This window comes from Barbus barbus (assembly GCF_936440315.1).
Source record: "Barbus barbus genome assembly, chromosome: 32".
In the NCBI taxonomy this organism is placed as follows: domain Eukaryota; kingdom Metazoa; phylum Chordata; class Actinopteri; order Cypriniformes; family Cyprinidae; genus Barbus; species Barbus barbus.
Window position 1 is genome coordinate 28931811 of NC_136760.1, and position 21504 is coordinate 28953314.

Consider the following 21504-nt stretch of genomic DNA (forward strand, 5'->3'; position numbering starts at 1 on the left):
GCCGCCATTGTTTTGAACACTAACCGGAAACGTCCGTGGACCAAAGACGTCACTTCCTTATACCGCCGAATATCCGTTGAAATGGTCTATAGCCTATACCACATAAGACAAGTATCGCTATAAGCATTTGCAATTAAAATCTAACTCCAGCTGTTTACATTACGCTTTTGTCTTTCATGCCTGTGTTTGTGTGTATTTTATTGAACATTATATGTAGACATCACAAGTACTGAAACCTAGCATTTAATTAATAATAATCAGACACACACACACAAAATAAATCCCCCATATGTTTAATGGACTGGCGCGGAAAGCTGTTATAGTTCATATCACACACCATGTGCACTCCTGTAACTTTCACCAGCAAAAAAAAAAAAGAATTAAAAGAAAGAAAAAAAAAAAAAAAGTACGGTGATGACCTCAACATCGCGGTCGGCATCTCATTACTGCGGTAATGCGGTTATCGTCACAGCCCTAGATTTGACCCTTTTATTCTGAAGGTCTATATCTGTATTAGCCATAAAAACACACACAGGTCAGTCGACCACAATAATCAATAATGCAGCTGATGCAGCGAGAGCACAAACACACACACACACACACACTCTCACAACACTTTCACAATGGAGACTAATCCGATTACATTAAGATGGTGTAAGCTTGATGTGTGTGAGAGTGAGTGTGTGTGTGTGTGTGTGTGTGTGTGTGTGTGTATGTGTGTGTGTGTGTGTGTGTGTGTGTGTGTGTTAATGCAAAGTGTGTTAATCTGATCAGACTGTGTGTGTTTCATATCATAGACATCTTCCTTCCGTTTTTCTTTAAAGTTATAAATAAACACTACAAACAAATCCAAACACACACACACAATATCAGAAGGCTGGTGCATCATTACAATTAAAGCACATGGTTTTCTGTACATCAATCACATAAATACATCATCTGCACACATGAGCAGCAGTGTGTTGTTGAGAAGCAGATCATCACACACCTGTGGTAGTACAAAACGTCTGTGACATAACAGAGCATCATTACACACAACACAATGAACACGCAACTGACATCACATGACCGCTGGCCATCCCCACCCACACACACACACACACACACACACACACACACACACAGTACTCAAGTCAGAGAAATAAAGCAAAACACGTTATATAGCAAACTACCTGATTTTTTTATATTGTCGCAAAATGTAACTATATTATTGTCCAGCTCTAATCTGATCAATGTAACTAAGGCATGAAGATATTTAGATAATATAAACCTTAACATCATGTTTTTCTGTAAAGCTGCTTTAAAACAATCGGTATTGTATAAAGGTAATATAGAAATAAATGTGACTTGATTTTTTTGGTAGAAGTGTCAAGTGTGTTTATTGTTTTGCTGTTATTGGCTTGATTAATGTTATTGATCAAATATTCACTGTTAATGATGACATCACAAATTAAACTTAAATAAATGACACAAAAACTAATGAATTTGTTGTCACAGCGTTGTTCAGTGTCATGATCGATTATGAGACGTGTGACAATCAATGTACAGCATGACACATCTGTGTGTCATATCTGAAGACCAAATAGAGTTGTGTGTGTGTGTGTGTGTGTGTGGATGCTGCTGGAGGCTACTAGCATTTGTTTTCTACAAAACGACAACAGGCAGATGGAGCCACATACAATATTAATGAAGACCTCACTCACAATGTGTGTGTGTGTGTGTCTGTGTGCGTTTTTGTGACAAATGAGGACATAAATTTGTATAATGACATGGGTATGACAGGTATTAGGATGTGATTTATGAGGACATGTCCCCATATTTCAAAAAGCTTATAAATCATACAGAGTGAGTTTTTTTGAGAAAATAAAAATGCACAGTTTCCTGAGAGGGGTTGGTTGGTGTAGTAATACAGTTGGTACAGTATAAAAACCATTACGCCTATGGAATGTCCGCACAATTCACAAAAACAATCCTGTGTGTGTTTTGTATCTGCTGCTGCTGATAGTGTGTGTGTGTGTGTGTTTTGTATCTGCTGCTGCTTATGGTGTGTGTGTGTTGCATCTGCTGCTGCTGATAGTGTGTGTGTGTGTGTGTTATTAAGTGGCTCCTCCAGATGCTGTAACTGTGAACGAAGCCTTTAATCAAGTTACGCAGTGGAGCGATGGAGAAACGCCAGCACACAAGAGACAAATCTATTCTGATGAGAAATTTCACCATTAACACACACACACACACACACACACACACACACATACACACACACTAAGTTGATCACTGAATGCCTGATTTGTTGTTTTTCTCTCTGCTGTGACGACAGACCTTCATACCTCACTTCATCATCATCACGGCCCTCAAACACGTCACACTCTCACCAGTGCAGTTATGAAGACGAGCGCATGTGTTCACAGCACTGCAGTGTGATTACCAGATACACTGGCGATTCGTCTGAAGTCAAACATGTGATCGCTGCATTAGATGCTGCAGTGAACATGCTGACCTGAGAAGAACAATCACACAGGATGAGGAAGGTTACATGTCTGTAAATTACACAAAACAAACGATCGCACATCTGATGCTGTCCCTTTAAGAGCTACAGAAAATGAGACAGTATGTGTGTGCATTTACATTGTGTGTGTGTGTGTGTGTGTGTGTGTGTGTGTGTCTGCATGTCGCATCAGAGGAAAACTGCACAGATGGCAACACAGACACACACACACACACACACACACACACTACCTCCCTCACAGTCTCAGCGGAGAGCAACACACACACACACACACACACACACACCCACCTCCTGTCACGTGATCTCTGTTTGGGTCGACATGCACATTCACAAATGCTACTATATAGAGCGCTCTAATAAACACACACACACACACACGTCTGCAGCGCTCTCAATCATATTTCAGCGAGATCACTGTGTGACGATGGATGTTCATTATGAGTTTAAACACACCGTAATGTGTTCCCAGAGATCCTGCTGATAACCTTGAACAATAATAACAACCTGAAGTGATTGAGACTGAAGTACAAGTGGACAGGTGGGCTAATTTCATGTGTTTGTAATAATGGACATCTTACATGAGCTTAACCAGTGGTCCACAACATACATGTGATGATGCATGTAGCAATGTTTCCCCTAGGTTTATGGCTTTTTTTGGGGGGGGGGGGGGGGGGGGGGGGGGGGGGTCAATGGCCTTGGGGGTTGTTCAGGGGGAGTTTTTCCTCCATAAAAACATTCATTTAATTAATCTTTTAATTAATCAAATTAAGCAAATCTTATTTTTTTGGAAAATAAAAGGAGATTTAATATTAGAATTAAAACATTGAAGACTTATTGTATAATTATTCCTTAAAAATAAGGTTTTACATTCTACTGAACAATAGTATATATTTCTGCCTCAAACCCGAACTTTTATTTTGACGGTTGCAGTGAACAGTCTGAATACGTTTACATTTCTGTGTAAACGTATTCGCGCATCTGCGCCATACATTAACACAGAGACAGGCAGAAGTCATATTTAAATAGTCGTTTTGCGGCTTAATATTTACAAATGCTACTGGGAGTGGGCTCACTTGTGTGCACATACGTTTGTGTGTGTGTGTGTGTGAACCGGGGCGGAACTCCACTGTGCGCTATACAGATAGTGCGCCCATGTAAAGTAGATACAGAAATAACATGGCGTCGTGTAAATAAGACAAATATTTAGGCTATTTAGTTTGTTTAATAAAAGAACAAGGTATAGACCTGTTCTATAGGAAAGGTAACTTTAAATGACTTCTGTTGTGATCTGGCGCTATAGAGAAAATAAAATAAACTTGACCTTCAAAGGGGGGCAGGCCGCCCTCCTAAGATAATGGCAGGGGAAACACTGATGTAGTATGAATGAATCTGAAGTCTAACTAAACAATAACTATTAAAAAAAATGGTTTATTTCAGACCCTTCACCCTCTCTGCTCTTCTATGGTGTAATTAGCTGCAAACCATCAAAATGAAAGAAGCTGAAGAAACAACACAAACACTTCACTAACCAACAACACTAAAACAAGACACTTACACCAAAACAAAAATAAACTTTTCTACATTTCACCTCTGCTCTTATTTTACTAATCTAGATTATACTTTAACTTGCACTGCATTCTATGAACATCGCTGACACAATTGCTTTGACAAACTGTTTGCACATGGATGCTGTAACAACACAAGTACAGCAACAAACACGTGGACTACTGCAGATTCACAGACTGAACCACAGGTCCAGTTACCCATCCAAAACACAGAGACACAGAGACAGAGAGACAGAGATCCGGCAGACGAGACTGAACTGCATTGCAGAGAGTGTGATGGGTGTGCCACTGTCTGCTGGACACTGAGAGGACTAACACACACATATACACACATATTCACACCAGCGTTCAAAACTTATATGCATCAAGAATGCAATAAACTGATCAAAAGTGAGAGTAAAAACATGTATAATATTTCTATTTCAAAAGATTTCTATGTGAAATAAATGCTGTTCCTCTATGAATCCTGAAAAATAAAATGCATCACAGTTTCCATAAAAATATTGGGCAACAAAACTATTTTCAACATTAATAATAATCAGAAATGTTTCTTGAGCAGTAAATCAGTATATTATTATGATTTCTGAAGATCATGTGACACTGAAGACTGGAGTAATGATGCTGAAAATACAGCTGCGCATCACAGAAATAAATTACAGTTTAACAGATATTTATGGAGCTTATAATATGACAAAACTATTTGAATTTGAATTGTGTAAATTTGAATTATTGACAAGTGTCATTTAACAAAACCGAATATTATGTGGCATTTAACATAGAATATAGATATTCTGTATTTAACATAGATATTCACATAGAAAACAGCTGTTTGAAATTCTAATAATATTTTACATTTTTTACTGTATTTTTGATCAAATAAATGCAGCCTTGGTGAGCAGAAGAGACTTCAAAATGGACTTTAGAATAGTTAGTGTATACACACACACACACAGTGACTGAATGCTGTGCAGTGACGCTGGTCTATCAAACACAATCAAAACACATTGCTGTGGTCAGGTGTTCAGATGAGCGTATAATCCATGTAACAGAGCTCAGATCAAATCCAGATTATCTGAACCTGCTGTAATCTCTCACAGACTGTTACGCAGCTAATAAACACATATATGAGCATCACAAACACACACAGTTACACAGATAATACCACACGCCACGCTGTTCTCACACAAGATAAGGACAGTCGTGTGTGTGTGTGTGTGTGTAACAGTCAATGTCATTAATCCAACACCACATCATCATTAACAATCATTCATCTGGACTAATTATGACTGTTTATTCCCTGAACTCAGTTCAATATTGTCAAACAAATTAACAGCCATTCAAACAGATTGGATTTTACCAAACTGCACCACAAAATGTTGCAACATGAGAAAAAAAATTATAACAACAGAAAAATTTATAAAAATTAAAAACCCATAATATACTGAGCTGAAATATTCAGGGAAATTAAGTTTTCTTCCATTATGACCCATAAAATTAATTTATTAAATATAACGCAAATGTCCGCAGGTATCAATTCAAACATTGATTATTCATCTCTAATGATCACTCCATTTGTTGTGTGTATGAACAGGTTTATGGGTAATTCATATGGATACACAAAATATATGAAATAATATAATTTACTAAATTGACTGCAGTTATATGAATTGCATTATATTTCAATTCTACTTCCTTAAATTCAGACTGAAATTATCTCAACACGATTCAGGAAATAAACTGAAGTGTAAAAGGTGTTTTAATTTGGTCGTGAACACTGATTATGATGTGTGTGTGTGTGTGTGTGTGTGTGTGTGTGTGTGTGTGTGTGTCAGCCACATCATTCACACTTTAAAATTAGTGTCTCAGCACATGCAAACACAGCCGCTCTGAACAACAGCTTCAGATCACATGAACCTACAGTCAGCTCAGCTAGTCAACTAGCACCTTAACAACTGAACACCATCAACCACTCAGAGCACCTTAGCATCTGCCTAGCAACGCCCTGGATACCAGCCACCAGACTCATAAAATAAAAACAAAAAAACAACAACAAAGGAAGACTTGCACAAAATAAGTTTACATACAAGAATAAAACCATTTCATTAAAACAAATTATGTTTCCTTTCCTGCTGTTATTTCCTGACGCTGTCGTTGATTAAGCTTACATGCTCAGTTCATTTTATCAACCAACTTTTTATTAACTCTATCACAAAAAGTCTCAAACACTTCACACTCAAAAATGCCTGACAACACTGGAAAGGGTCCGGCAATCATTAATAATAATAATAATAACAAAATTAATAATAAAAACAAATAAATAAATAAATAAATATTGATATTCATAATTATAATATTATCAACATAAATGGAAACAAGTTTAACCAATTATTTTAATAATATTATTAATAAAAAGCTGTCTTGCTGTCACTCTAGAAATGCATCCGTTTATTTTGTACCTAGCCTACAGCTAAGCATCTGTTAGACCCATAATTCCTTGCGCATATATCTCTCCGCTCAATGATTTTTCTAAATAAGGTGCTTAAACATGCAACAGATTTCCCATTTTCCCATTACTCCTGGCTTACTGTGCATTTACATGACTCAACACTTATCAGAATTCAGATTAATCATGATACTGATGTCCATGTAATCATAGACACTGTGATGCTTTCAGAACATTGGTCTGTTTGAGTGGCTCGATGTAAGTTTGAAACTTGACCACAATCTTCATCATTGACATTTCAATGTTCTGCATGAATGTTTAAGTTACACATATCTGACAGACACACATCTGATCAGTCCAAACACTGGGAATCAAATCATGCTCTACAGCAGGGGTTTTCAACCAGGGGGGCGCGAGCATCAATTCATTCAGAGACATTGCCTTGAAGATTTACGAATACGAGCTTTCAAATCTTCAGCCATCCGCTAGGGGGCAATCTGACTCCCGCTGTTAGGCGACAGTGAGAATGGTGTAAAATGATTTACGGTTAGTCATGTCAGAAATCCAACCACGGATTGGCATGTTGTTATCTCCGAAACAGGCTCAGCCATCACACTGAATCAGGTAAGCTGGTTATATGTTTATGATTCTTAATGCTACGCACTGGAAACGCAGCAAACAATATGTGAATGATGTTCGCACACTTTGGACTCGCCCGGGGGAGGGGGGGGGTGCCGAGTGAAATTAGACAAACTTGGGGGGGGGGGGGGGGGGGGGCATGTCCTAAAAGGTTGAAAACCCCTGCTCTACAGCAAAGATCACACTCAAATACTCCATCAGGAACTTTCTGTGAGTGCAACAAAATGATTTCTTAAAGTCCTGTAATGCACAAAAGAGCAGAAAGCGTGAGTGGGAACCCTGCGCGGTAAAACCACGGTACTTCCTGAAAGCGAGTGAGCGCAGCAGATGTGTGGAGCATCTCTCAGGAGCAACGCCTGACGCTTGTTGAGTATTTTTGGACTCAAGTGCCTGAGTCTCTATGAACACATGTAGGAGTGAGAGTACTACACTATTACACAACACACACACACACACGGGTTTGTCATGTCATGACGGCTGCAGCTAAAGGGAAGCGTGTGTTTGGTTCCAGCATCCAGTCGATGACAGCAAACGCACACAGAGGAAGAATCCTGCTCATAATCACATCAGCTCTGATCATCTCAGCATGTCTCATCATAATCAATGACAGCTTAATGAACTCAAACGAGCTCCTCAGTTTATCCAGATCACCTACGGACACAGTGATCATCATGGGCTGGAAGCACAAATAAACTGAATCTAAACTAGTTCCCGTTTCCTCTCCAGGTCACGTCAGGCAGTCGACATGAAGCTTTCCAGAAGAAAGCAGAGCTCTAGTAGTAGATCAGTGATTGAGTCATTTCAAACATGTGATTCCTCTCAGCAGAAGAGAGCATGAACTTCTGCTGCTCACAGTGTGGGTGGACAATGTTCAACCATCGACACAGATCCAACCAGAGTCTTTCTCTGCAAACACAGCTTCATCAAACAGAAAGAAATCAAATCAGATCTTGATCTCACTTCAGTGTTAAATTACAATTTATTTTATTAATAATTCAATGATGCAAAAATGAAATTTTGCTGTAAAGCAGCTTTAATGACAAACACTAAACAGTCATTATTCAGTTGAAATCTGAACTGTAACAATAACTATAACTATACTTAAAACAATAATGATAACTATAGTACCTACAACAATAACTATAATGATAAATATATTATATCATAATATAATATATTATTTTTTTTTTTCTGCTTTGTACATTGGTTATTGGCTATTTCTTGTTATTTTGTTTTTATTACCTGTGTCCTGTCCTGTTGCTGTCTTTCTGTTGCACTGTGGAGCTTCTGTCGCTATAACAAATTCCTTGTATGTGTAAACATACCTGACCAATAAAGCTCATTCTGATTCTGATTATGTTCCACACCAGCGGACAATAACGTTCTGTTTATTTTAATCATGCTGAAATTTTGTCACTTTAAATGTTCAAACTCTTTAAAGCAGGAATGGGTTCTGATTGGCTGTCAATGCTTTTATTATTAAAAAAATAATTCTGAAAGCAATTCTAGTGATCTTGTTCCTCTGTGTTATCTTCTTTATAGTTTCTTTTCTTTTTATTTTATTTGGATGGGAAAATGCATATTAATGAACGTACAATGACGAGTTGGGGTGTGGACTTCACTATTTTCAAAGAATTGGAATGATTATTAAAACGCTATGGTTATAGTTATTGTTCTTCGTGTGAACAGTCCTTAATCTAATTTTTGATGACCATATTCCAGCCTCAGATGACGAAAACTGTACTGAGGTCAAGGCAGCAGGACGTGTGGAGGTGACCGTGTGTGTGTGTGTGTGTGTGATGAAGGCCTCAGAAGCTCTAGTTTGGCTGTAGGTTCACTATAAATAGTGTACGTCTGCAGCGGTGCGGTGTGAATTCACGCCGTACCTCATTACTCACGCCGTCCGCTGGCTTTATCTAGGCTGCTGTGACATTTAGGGGTCAAACTCTGAAGAACAACCGCAAAGTTCTGCTACTTTCCACAAGAACAAGAACACAGAAGAAAGCAGGTCAGCTCTCACACATATTCTCGGTCTCCTGTTAAAGCTGCTGCTGCATTAGCGCTTGATGATCTGGAATAATTCATCCTGAAATCCAGGAGCTACAGGGAACGTTCACAGAGACCAATTACAGCAGTCAAGTTGAGCTGCTGCTCTAATCCGGTTTGACTCCAGTAATCCGCTTTTAATGTGAAGACACGGTAAAATCACTGACACACACCGAACAAAAGTTCTGAAATAAAGAGCTAAAAAAGATAAAACTAAACCCATGAAGACGGGCAGATGATGAGGTATGAGCACTAGTACTAGTTAATGGTCAACTGATATATCGGCAAGGCTGATATATGGCATTTTTTAAATATCGACATCAACCGATAAGTTTTTCTTTTTGGCTTGGGATAAGCTTGTGTTTGAGAAGGGACTTTTATTTTGATGGCACTGAAAACAGCAGCGCCTGAGCGTTGTTTAACAGTTCTGTCTAATAATCAGATAGAACTGTTAAACAAAGAAATCAAAATGTATACAAAGTATTATAACGATTGCTTTTATATTATTAGTAATAGAAAGACAAACATTATAAGACTTTCTCATTTCCAATCAGCATTCAGGAAATACGAAGTCATATCATTTAAACATATCTTTGAATGACTAATAAACATTTAATTTCACAAACCTTACGAACTTTGTTGAATCCAGCTGAGATCTTGTGATCCGTATCCTGCATGATTGCGTGTTCTCTGCGTGACGGTTGGTCTGTGTGAATTGAATGCTGACAGGAGGAGAGTTCAGCTTCACGACAAACCTTAAACTCATCAATTCAAACTATGCTGCGCTTTATCTATTTGCCCAAAATATAATATATGGAACTTCCCAGATTACTGAGAGCCCTGTTGGTTACAGTGTTTCCTTCCTTTTTAATTATATTTTGATTAAATATTTATTTATTTGTGAAAAATACTTTGTCATCTAAAGTATAAGTATGTTTATTTTACACATTTAATTTTAATCCATTTTCAAATGATTTAAACATTTATTTAATATTAATTAAAATAAAATTATATTGGCTTTATATTGGCCATCGGCCACCCTGCTTTCCAAAATATTGGCATTGGCTGTCAAAAAAACCAATATCAGTCGACCACTTGTGCAAGTGATGAGTGACTCAACAAACAGAGGGCAGGAGGGGAGAGAATCTCCTCTGCTCGCTTCTTTTGGTGCACTAGAACACTCCCCACTGATCAATCAGATTACATAAGCACACTGCAGAGAGAGAGAGAGAGAGACAGGCTGCAGCAGCAGAATCAGAAATGAAGAGAAAATATGAGAGATTGAGACTTAAAACATATTGAATGCCATGATCTTCTATAACAAAAAATCTAATAAAAATAACACATACTTAAATAAAATATATATGCACTAATGGTCAAAATAATTGAAATAATTCAGATTTTTTTAAATGTTTTTGAAAGAAGTCTCTTCTGCTCACCAAAGCTGCATTTATTTCATCATAAATACAGCAAAACGTGAAAAAATTAAATATTAGAATGTAAAACAGCTGTTTTCTATGTGAATATCTGTTAAAATGTCATTTATTTCAGTGATCAAAGCTGAATTTTCAGCATCATTACTCCAGTCTTCAGTATCACATGATCCTTCAGAAATCATTCTAATATACTGATTTGCTGCTCAAGAAACATTTCTGATTATTATCAATGTTGAAAACAGTTGTGCTGCACAATATTTTTGTGGAAATATGTTTCGTGATAAGAAAATGTTTTTCACACTTAAAGGTGCCATAGAATGCCATTGATACAGTATTTTAAATTGTTCTCTGATATCTACATAGAAGGTATGTGGCTTAGGTAAGGGCCAAAATCTCCAGAAATGATTTTACATGTCCATTTACAACCCTAGGAATTCTCCCTAGAATGAAACGGTCTGTTATTGGCTTATTTGGCAGGGTCATGAAAAATAATGAGCTCTGCTCTGATTGGTGTGGGTCATTTCAATAACTCACAGCAAGAAGGAAAATATATATTTAATTACTGGCCTAGGACATGGGTGGGTTTATGCAAATGTTGGGGCGTAACTATTAGTGATCCTGGTGTTATGTTCTGATTTGCCTGTTTTTCAGTGGTCTTTTTTTATTCACAAGATTTACATAAGAAGGAGGAAGCTATGGTGTTTGACGCTCACGGTATGTCATCTCCATGTACAGAACTCTTATTATTTAACTATGCCAAGGTAAAGACAGTTTTTCATTCTATGGCACCTTTAAGACTGGAGTAATGATGCTGAGAATTCAGCTTCGCATCACAGGAATAAATTACACTTTACAATATATTAGCAATATCACTTTTTTTTTTTACTGTATTTCTGATCAAATTAATGTAGCCTGAGCAGAAGAGACATTAAATACAATCAGTTCTCCTCAAATTTACACGGGTGTGGAGAATGACATTAACTAACCACAATCAAACACAATACTGACTGTCTTCATCTACCGATTTGAAACTCAAAATTCTGTCTATCAAATGTTCTGTGTGTAAAGTGTATTTGTGCATCTTTATTCACAGGAAATGACCATCAGCACTGAGTCTGGACTGTTAGATGATCGTCTCATACATGCGATTATGGAATAAGTGTGATTGGTCTGCACAAACGTCTCCGTCTGCATACTAAACGCTGATGAAACTGCCACTGATGTCGACTGATTTAACGCTTCACAAGCGAGGCCACTAACGGTGTCACTGAGCATCATTATGCCTGAGTCGCGTGAATGAAGATGGACAGAGCGTTTAACAAACAGCGCCGTAGGAAAGACAAACGGCCAGTGGCTGCTCATTAATAACCACCGAGTCATTTTCATCAATACTGAACACATCCATCTGAACTACATGCATCTCATCACGAGCAAACATACTTCATCAGTCCATCAGATAAATTATGTGTGTTTAGAGAAGAAAAAATATTATAAAATGATAATTCGTCAATATTTCCTTTAATGCTCAAATAAAAGTGCAGTAAAATCAACAGATGCCAATCAAACAGAAGTAGGGGTGTGCGATATTGACCAAAAAAAATGTATCTCAATATTTTCTGGGATTTTATCGATAATGATAATTAGACAATATTTTTCTGAGTGTGTTATTGTGCTGGTATCTTAAAGGGTCATGAAACCCCAGACTACTTTTTCTGAGATTTTAGCAGAGGTGTTTGTGTTGCACATCATAGAAGACAATGCTAGCATCCGATCATTTGAACTGTTGGAGAAAACTGGTTAATTTGAAGCTTTTTTGTGCCATTTTCATCTTCCGGGTTTAAAATCTACATCGTGTTGACGTGGCAATGGACTATAGTACAATGATTACGCGTCAGTGTCTATAAAATTATTCATGAGACAGCGTGTTCTTATCCTATGAGAAGACGCTTCGCTTAATTATTCACAACAGCGAGTGTTGATTTGCTATGACAGACCCAGAGCCGTTGAGAATCAGACTGAGAGATGACATTGCGCACATTAACTGAGAGAAACGTTCATGGATTGAAGGAGAGTGTTTGTTTTTGCTTTGTAATGAGCTCGGTATGAACACGATTCATTCACTTAATGAGTGTAACCGTTTTTACAGTTTTATATAGCTTATCTAAACGCCGCAGAATAAGCCTTAAAAGTTATCAGAGGTGCAACAGCAAGTTCATATGTTTTCGATACAGAGTGCAAATGGCTGTGCATTTATTTGTGTTTTTACCTCGATGGTAGCGAAATGAAACTGTCTGTCTCCCCTCTTCCCCCTCCGCTGTGGTGAGAACTAACCAGTGCTGAAACAGGGGGTTTCATGACCCTTTAAGGACTGCCGTGGACAGCTGACTCAAAGTTTTTGATATTCTTCATATTCTGTGTGGTGGTCAGTTCACACTGATAGAAATTAATCTTTTCCAATAAGTTTAAACATATTTTTAAATTTTATGGGCATGTTTACCTTTATAAAGCCATTTTTCCAAAAGTGTCCAATATCTTTTGAGTCAAATTCGTACATTTAATCAGTGAATTAGAATAATAATACATTTGGGCAAATGAAATCAGATGCTGCAATTAAAGTAGCATTAAGATGTACTTACACACGGTTTAATGCAAGACATGAATGCACTTAACCTGCAATTACAAATGCTTTTTTTATATATATATTAAACATAAAATGTTGAATACTGATATTTGAAATTATTTAAATAATAAAAGATACATTAAATGTGAAATTAAAACCGCCAGTAGGTGGCAGCAAGTCACTGTAAATAAACGAATCATTGCGATTGAACTGTTTATTGTGATATAAATTACTGTGATCATTTATATCACATTTGTAATCATGGAAATTTTTGGAGAAAAATGGCACTGTTGGTGTGAAATTGATTAACTATATGAAGTGGTATAAATATATACATTTTCTGCTCCCACGTCTTGAATTTGTGATCAATCTATAGGCATTTTAATAGACTGAATCATGCAGTGAGAGAACACACTCTAAATGCACTTCACGTAATGTATTCGTGCGCTCTGTAGGGGTGGTTTGAATGGTTTTTGCAAAATACTCTATAATGTCAAATCGCAGATTGTTAAAACAACAATTTCAAGATTCAAGATTTTTATTTGTCACCTACACAATTATACAGAGTATAACCAGCAGCGAAATGTAGGTAAAGTGAAATGTAGCAGTGAAATGTAGGCAATTACGATATTATCGCAGACGATATATATCGCACACCCCTAAACAGCAGCTGTTTAGTGATGAGGGCCTGTTTTTCACTTCCTGCCTGAAAAGGTCAGTGTGAGTGGCGCTCTGAATATCAACTCATATCATTGGTTCATTCACAGTGGAAAGGTCACAGTCAAAGGCTTGTTCACTTCAAAGATAAACACACACACAGACAGTCCAGGTGAACAGAACACAGCGATGCTGCAGCTCACCTGCGACAGAAGATGTGTTTCTGTTGTGACAGTATTTACAGAATATAAAGTGATTTTTGAGACTACAGTGAGTATTTCCTTTCATAATAATTATAATAAAATGGTTTGAGATAATGAGAATTATTACAAACATGATCATCATGAATTGTTAAAATTGCATTTGGTTAAACATTACATTTTTTATGATTTAATTTGATTACCGCTATTTTTGATAACAAATTTGAATTAAATCATAAAACACATAATCCAGAAACTGAAAATAGCATACATGCCATACATTTCATTGCTCTGTCTGTAATGAAACCCTCAGGATGTGTTTGAGTCAGTCTGGACACTTTAATCGGAATGCAGGAGGAGATCACCCAGAATGCAATGCTTTCGCATGGACAGCACCTCACTGCTGTAAGAGACAGACGGGAGCTGACATCACACACACACACACACACACACACACACACACCTTCAGGAACATCAGCTGAATCTGATCGCTCTAGAAATGCAGCAGCCAATCTGAAGCTCACTGGTGTTACTGTAGCTGCACGAGTGTGTGTGTGTGTGTGTGTGTGTGTGTGTTTACAAAGCATCTCTGAGCACATCCTGTTATAACAACATCACAAAGCCCATGCAATAATATACATTTATCATTCACTGCCGCCTGCCATCACACACACACACACACACACACAGATGCATGCGAGTTGTGGGACGTTAATTGCGACAGTCACAGTGCATCTGTCATCAATAAAAGTCAAGAGCCAATTGAACAGTCAACTCTTATTGGCCAAACGAGCGCGTCACTGCAGAGAATAGAGGACACATGTATGCAGTGCCGCTGAGCATCCACCCACCCACACACACACACACACACACACACACTAGGGCTCTTCACAGGATGAACACATTCAGTGACTCTCATGAACAATCTTCACTGAATCTCAAAGGAACCGATCAGCTGGCTGCTCCAGTGATGACACTAACAGCTGATCTGAGCAAACACTAGAGCTGAAGGAGTTTCAGAAAACACACACACACACAACAGTCCAGCTGGTTTAACAGACACACACTAACCAGCACAACAGCACTAACAACCCACTAGTTAACACTAAAATCCAGTAAGATGGCCTGATTGACAACTAATGGTCACATGACATGCAGGTAAACATAAAATATTTCACCTTTTTCATCTTTTGCTTTATTTTGATGTTTTTATTTTAAAATTATTTATTTATTTCAAATACAACATTGAATGAATTTGTGTTTCATTTTGATTTGCTTTTATTTTACAGTTATTTGTTGGTTTAATTCTGATCTCACAGCAGCAGTAAACACACACACACACTCTTGCACTGAGCTCGAACACCAGCACTACATCACAGTGACACCAGAGCGAGAAACTCTTCCTGTCTCTCTCTCTCTCTCTGTGTTTCGCTCTCTTAATTACACAGTAAATCAGACAGACCTGCAGTAACTCTATTAAACACACACACAGCTCTCTCCCACTGCACACTGGACGGGCAATCACGCGCACACACACACAGATCTGATGACTCGAGACCGATATTAAACCAGGTTAAATGTTCTGTCGTATTACATCAATAATCACCCAGTCGTGCTGCTCTGAATGTCAGTCATGTGATCACCTGCACTGACCCTACAGCCCAATCACAGCTCAGATGACATTCAGAACAACAGCATGACTGTGAGTGTGATGTTATGAATCTCATCTAACCCTAACATCACACACTATTCACCAGAGCCTCATTAACCAGCAGATCCACCACAGGACCAGGATGGTTATGCCATGTACTGAATGATTACCATATTCATTCATTCATTCGTTCATGTGGAACCTCAAAGAATACTGTGGTATTAACGCTCATACTATAACACTTTGTTAGCGATGTGAATTACAAATGCTGCCGACCAACAACACTGTCCAGAGGAATCAACATATGCTAATTAGCCACAATGCATTATTTACATGTATGCTAATTCAATTACTCTTACTGGGGTCAATTTGAAAATAAATCAAAGGAAGTGTTTACAAAAACGGCTTTAAAACAACCAAAAACAAGCTGTAGGAGTTAGCTACATATAATTGACTAGAGTTCACAACAGAAATCACTAGAATTCAATATACAATTCACTATAATATTCACTGCAGAATTCACTACAGTTTATAACAGAAATTACTAGAATTCACTAAAGTTTACTATGTAATAGACTATAGACATGACTACAGAGTTCACAACAGAAATCACTAGAATTCAATATACAATTCACTGCAGAATTCACTACAGTTTATAACAGAAATGACTATCATTCACTAAAGTTTACTATGTAATAGACTATAGACATGACTACAGAGTTCACTACAGAAATTACTAGAATTTAATATAATTCACTATAGAGTTTACTATAATGTTCACTGCAGAATTCACTATAGAGTTCACTACAGAATTCGCTAGAGTTTACTTCAACATTCACTTAGTGAATTCTCTACAAAATTTACTATACAATTGCCTACAGAATTCACTATAGAGCAGGGCAGGGCGATAAATCGATAACAATAATTATCGCGCGATATAAATTCCCTCGGTAAACGATAACAAGAGTTCGATAAATGTTCGATATAATGTTTATAAGGCAAAGGCGGAACGAAAAAACACTAGTGCTTTTTACCATGGTATTGAGGTGCTATATTTGTGGTTTTAACTGTGATTATCATGATCTAAAGGTATGCTATTATGGAAGACCAAAGGTTAAAAAAACACCTCAAACAGTCAGAATAATGCTAATTCACCATATAAAAATGAGATTGCTAACATTTTTACAGACATTACTGATTTTGATACTGAACATAAATCTACATCTGCATCCTAACTCAAGCTACTATCAAATGTATATTTTTAAGAGACAAAATTTTTTAGATTATTATTATTATTATTATTATTATCAGGCAACACAAACCGGTTTCTTGATTTTAAACAATATCCCTCATTAGAATGTAGAACTAACAAAAAAAATTCTATTAAAGATATTTATTTTGTTAAGGAAAAATGACTTGAAACGTGTAAAGAATTTAAAAAACGTGTTTGTCATGTTCTGACCATAAAGAATAGTTTAAAACCACAATTAACATCTGGTTTTTACAAATAAAAATTTGACATTTATCATGATAATTATCGATATCGACCGATATGAAACAATTATCGTGATAATTGTTTTTGGCCATATCGCCCAGCCCAACTATAGAGTTTACTATAGAACGCTCTAGAAGCTCCCTGATAAAAACACTTACATGGGGGTGAAATTAATAAAATCTTTTATTTAATTTAACCTTTCATCGATTTAATCACAGTAAGTTCAAGTTCAAGTTGAGCTTTATTGTCATTCTGCTACATGTGGGGACATGCAGTGGAACGAAGTGTCGTGTCTCGCAGGACCACGGTGCTACATAAATACAGACATACAACAATGAAGTAAAAAACACTATAAACCTATACACTACTAACCTACTGACAGATTTAACTAGAAGTATACTATATATAAGTATTTACCCTATACAAACTAAAAAATAGAAGATAAAAAATACAAACTATACGAATGCTTCACAAATACTGTACATGTGCAAAGAGAGACATTTTGAGTCAGCAGCTGATTGGGGAACAGTGCAGGATGATGAATGTATATCACGATATAGTAATCCAATCAGTAAAGCTGCTTTGAAGTGATCGTGAAAAGTGCTGCATAAATAAACCTGACTTGACTGACTTGATCAAATTTCTGACATGAAACAATACTGAAATGCATGACAGATGGTGGCGGCTGCTATTGGCTGAAGCAGCTGGACAGGCGACCAATCAGAGTGGCTCAACTCCACGTGGCCGTGGACGGTGAGGTCGTCTGCTCATGACACGACTGTTTGTTTTCAGGTCACACAGAAACTCTGAGCTCGACAGGAGAAGAGAGAGACAGACAGCTCCACAGACGCTCATTTATCTTCCCTCTCGATTATGTAACAGGAGAATCTTATCAAATATTAATGTTGTGTGGAGAGAGAGAGACAGAAGAGAGAAAGCAGGCAGTTTAACGGTCTCGCTGCTGTTACAGAATCTCTTTCCCAGGTTTCACTGCAAGGCTCCAGTCTGTAAGATTATATCACAGCGTCGCCACACGGTTTGCATGAGATGAGCCCATGTGCAGCTCATGATTCCCACCGATGCTTACAGAAACTCGCTTTGGATACAAGCATCTGCTAAAATCTAATTGTAAGAAAAAGTGTCAGGACCAGTAAGTGTTTCTGTGTTGTTACATTAAACATGTTTCTGTTACAGCCTCACTACTACAGTCAGTCTCAACGCTTTATTTCTGAATTTGTCATTTTTGCATCAAAGCAATAATTTATTCATTGTTTAACAAATGAATCATGGAGAAAATTAATAGACTTTTTAATATATATATATAGGAGAAATTTGATTGCTGATTTAAATAAATAAAAAAATGCATATTAAATGCAGTACAACAAAGCTACCATGAATTACCATGGAATATATATATATATATATATATATATATATATATACACAAACACACATATTTTGATGATAAAATAATGTCACAGTGCAAAACAATTATGCTAAAACGGGTTTTCTTCCTTTGTTCATTTATCGTGAGGAGAATATGATCCAGACATGTTCTTCAGATGCATCATCATATCCAGTGCATGTCATTACAGTGATCTGAGTGTGTTCATTTACACACACACACACACACACCGGACTCAGTCCCGTCTAACCTGCACTGCATTGAGCTGTAGGGATGGAGGAGGGAATCAATGCCGTTTTTAACATGTAATGCTTGCTAATGATTTTCTGCTGGTGTTTACTGAAGGCGATAGTGCTGCGCTTCTATCTATTCATCAGGGCGATTTAGGTGTTTTTGTGCTGCTGGAACAACAATCAACGGATCGATTGTGAGCAGAACTGATGCATGAGGTTCCAGACGAACCAAAGTCCACACAAACACACCGATGCTGCAAACATCTGCACTGACGACACTCATGAATGCAAAGAAGCCACAGGCCATACGACCTCACCATATTATTATTATTATGGATCACAAACAACATGATGCAGTTATTCACATCAGACCAACACCATCATCACAATGACAGATTCCTAAACTTTACATTTGATATGTGCTTACACACGACTGCTCAACACCTGTCAGCTATAATCAATACCATCCGCTGTATTGTTCCTGTAGTTCTTCCAATGTCCTGTATTTGCTGTATCATTCAGTGACTGTTAACGCAGCACATTTCCCACACTGATCAATAATAACGCCTCTATTAATGCACACTGTACTGAATCAATCAATCACCGGTTCATTTGAAAATTCTGCAGCATGACACCACAGTAAACAGAGAGTCTGCAGTGGAGCTCAACACTGACTTCATCATCAGGACTGCAGCTGACATACGCACTGCATTCGCCTTCATAAGCGCTCATAACGCGCGATCGGTTTCCTCACACCCACGTTCAACAGTTCAAGCGCGGAGAACCGGACGGATGCCGGTGACTCCCGCAGCATCAGCACCGCAGCATCTCACACACACACGCACGCACACACGGTACTTACGGTCCGTAAAAACTGTATCTCATCTTCGGCTTCGCCGTCCGTCATGGTTCGGCGCGGGTTCGGAGCCTCTCACCGGACAGATGAAGCTCTCAGGCGGCGGCGGCGGAGGCTCTGATGCGGGTGTAACGGGTGTCTGCTGCCGCGCTATCATTGGACGGCTGACATACCCAGAAGGCGGGGCTATGCAGATGAGCGAGCGCCCTCTGCTGGAGAACCGGAGCTGACGCAGCGGGAGACCGTTAAACCGTTACAGCATCAGCAGCGCCTTCACGAGGACACCGGAGCAAACACGACTCTATATGTGCAAAACATGAACCATTTTTAAAAAGTTGAGGTAAACTATGGTTCATGAATATTAAACGACAGAACCGAGTTATCTGAATCAGCAGATTCTCTGGTTTAATTAAACTCTCTGTGAGTCGCGCTGTTCTCCTGAAGGTTATAATTGGACCAACAACAGCACGACTGTGAGCTTTTAAACAGAACAATAAAAAAAGAACTTTATATCAAGTTACTTACATTTCAGACATAAGTTTTCCAGTTCCACAGCAGAGAAGATCTACAAGAAACTAATCAAACCGCGACGATCATAACGACTGAGAGCATTTAGCGCGGGAACATTTAGCGCGGGAGCATTTAGAGCGGGAACATTTAGCGCTGGAGCATTTAGAGCGGGAACATTTAGCGCGGGAGCATTTAGAGCGGGAACATTTAGCGCTGGCGCGAGATTTAATAGCTGATGAAACTAATAATAATAATTTAAAAATGTTAAATAGAAATAAAAACGTAAAATAAATAATCCAAATAAATAATAATAATAATCGTTGACCTGCATGTTTTTCGTGATCATCAAACATGTTAACTTTGATTAATTATTGTAATATTAACATAAAATCCCAAATTTACTTTAGCACAAAAAATACCACCTAAATGAACACAATTAATGCGTGTGTTAAACGGACACCAGTGCCTGTTTTTGGCTAATAATGAAGGTAATATTATAAGAATATAATGGTAGTACTATAAGTGGTACAGGTTGTGTTTGTAGGAACAGAACAAAAGCCCCAGTATCTGCTCTACACTCATCAGCACAAACCACACAATCAGAGGAAACGGTCAAATTAACTGCTTCCTAATTCTGTACATTAATAAAACACTAATATTGAATAATGTGTACACTAATATACCATTTATTAAATCTGAATATATAAATTTAAACCTTGTAAAAAGTTAGCCCATAATATGCACGTAGTATTATGACACATTTCTATTTTATGCATTACAAGTGACATTATTAAAATAACTATTTTACAGTTAGAAAATGTGAGCGTGAACTAAACTTGATCAAGATCCGAGATCTAAAGAGCATCTTCAGCTTCAATCTGACCCACATCACCAATTACACTCCTTTACTTTCATGAATAAATCAGATTTTGAATGCCATATTTTCACTGTGGTCTCAGATGTTTGAATGTGTGTGAGTGTGTGTATGTGAGAGAGAGAGAGGGTGTGTGTGTGTGTGTATGTTTATGTGGTTTATGAGGACACAAATGTGTATAATGGCATGGGTATGACAGAGGTATTACAATATGAAGGTGGTTTATGAGGACACTGCCTATGTCCCCGTAATTCAAAAGGCTTAAAAACATACTAAATGGTGTTTTTTTGAAAATCTAAAAATGCACAAAGTCTCCTGTGAGGGCTAAGTTTAGGTGTAGGGTTGGTGTAGGGCAATAGCACACACAG

At 37.7% G+C, this 21504-nt stretch overlaps 1 protein-coding gene across 1 annotated transcript in view; it reads right to left on the bottom strand.

Annotated features, from left to right (window-relative positions):
- Positions 1–20053, bottom strand: part of LOC306851922 (ryanodine receptor 2) — a 155991-nt gene extending 135938 nt beyond the window's left edge. Inside the window, exon 1 of the mRNA XM_079388432.1 lies at positions 19759–20053. Coding sequence (XP_079244558.1) covers positions 19759–19803 — 45 coding nt within the window. The 5' untranslated portion in view covers positions 19804–20053. The remainder of the gene's footprint in view (positions 1–19758) is intronic.
- Positions 20054–21504: the final 1451 nt, after the last annotated feature.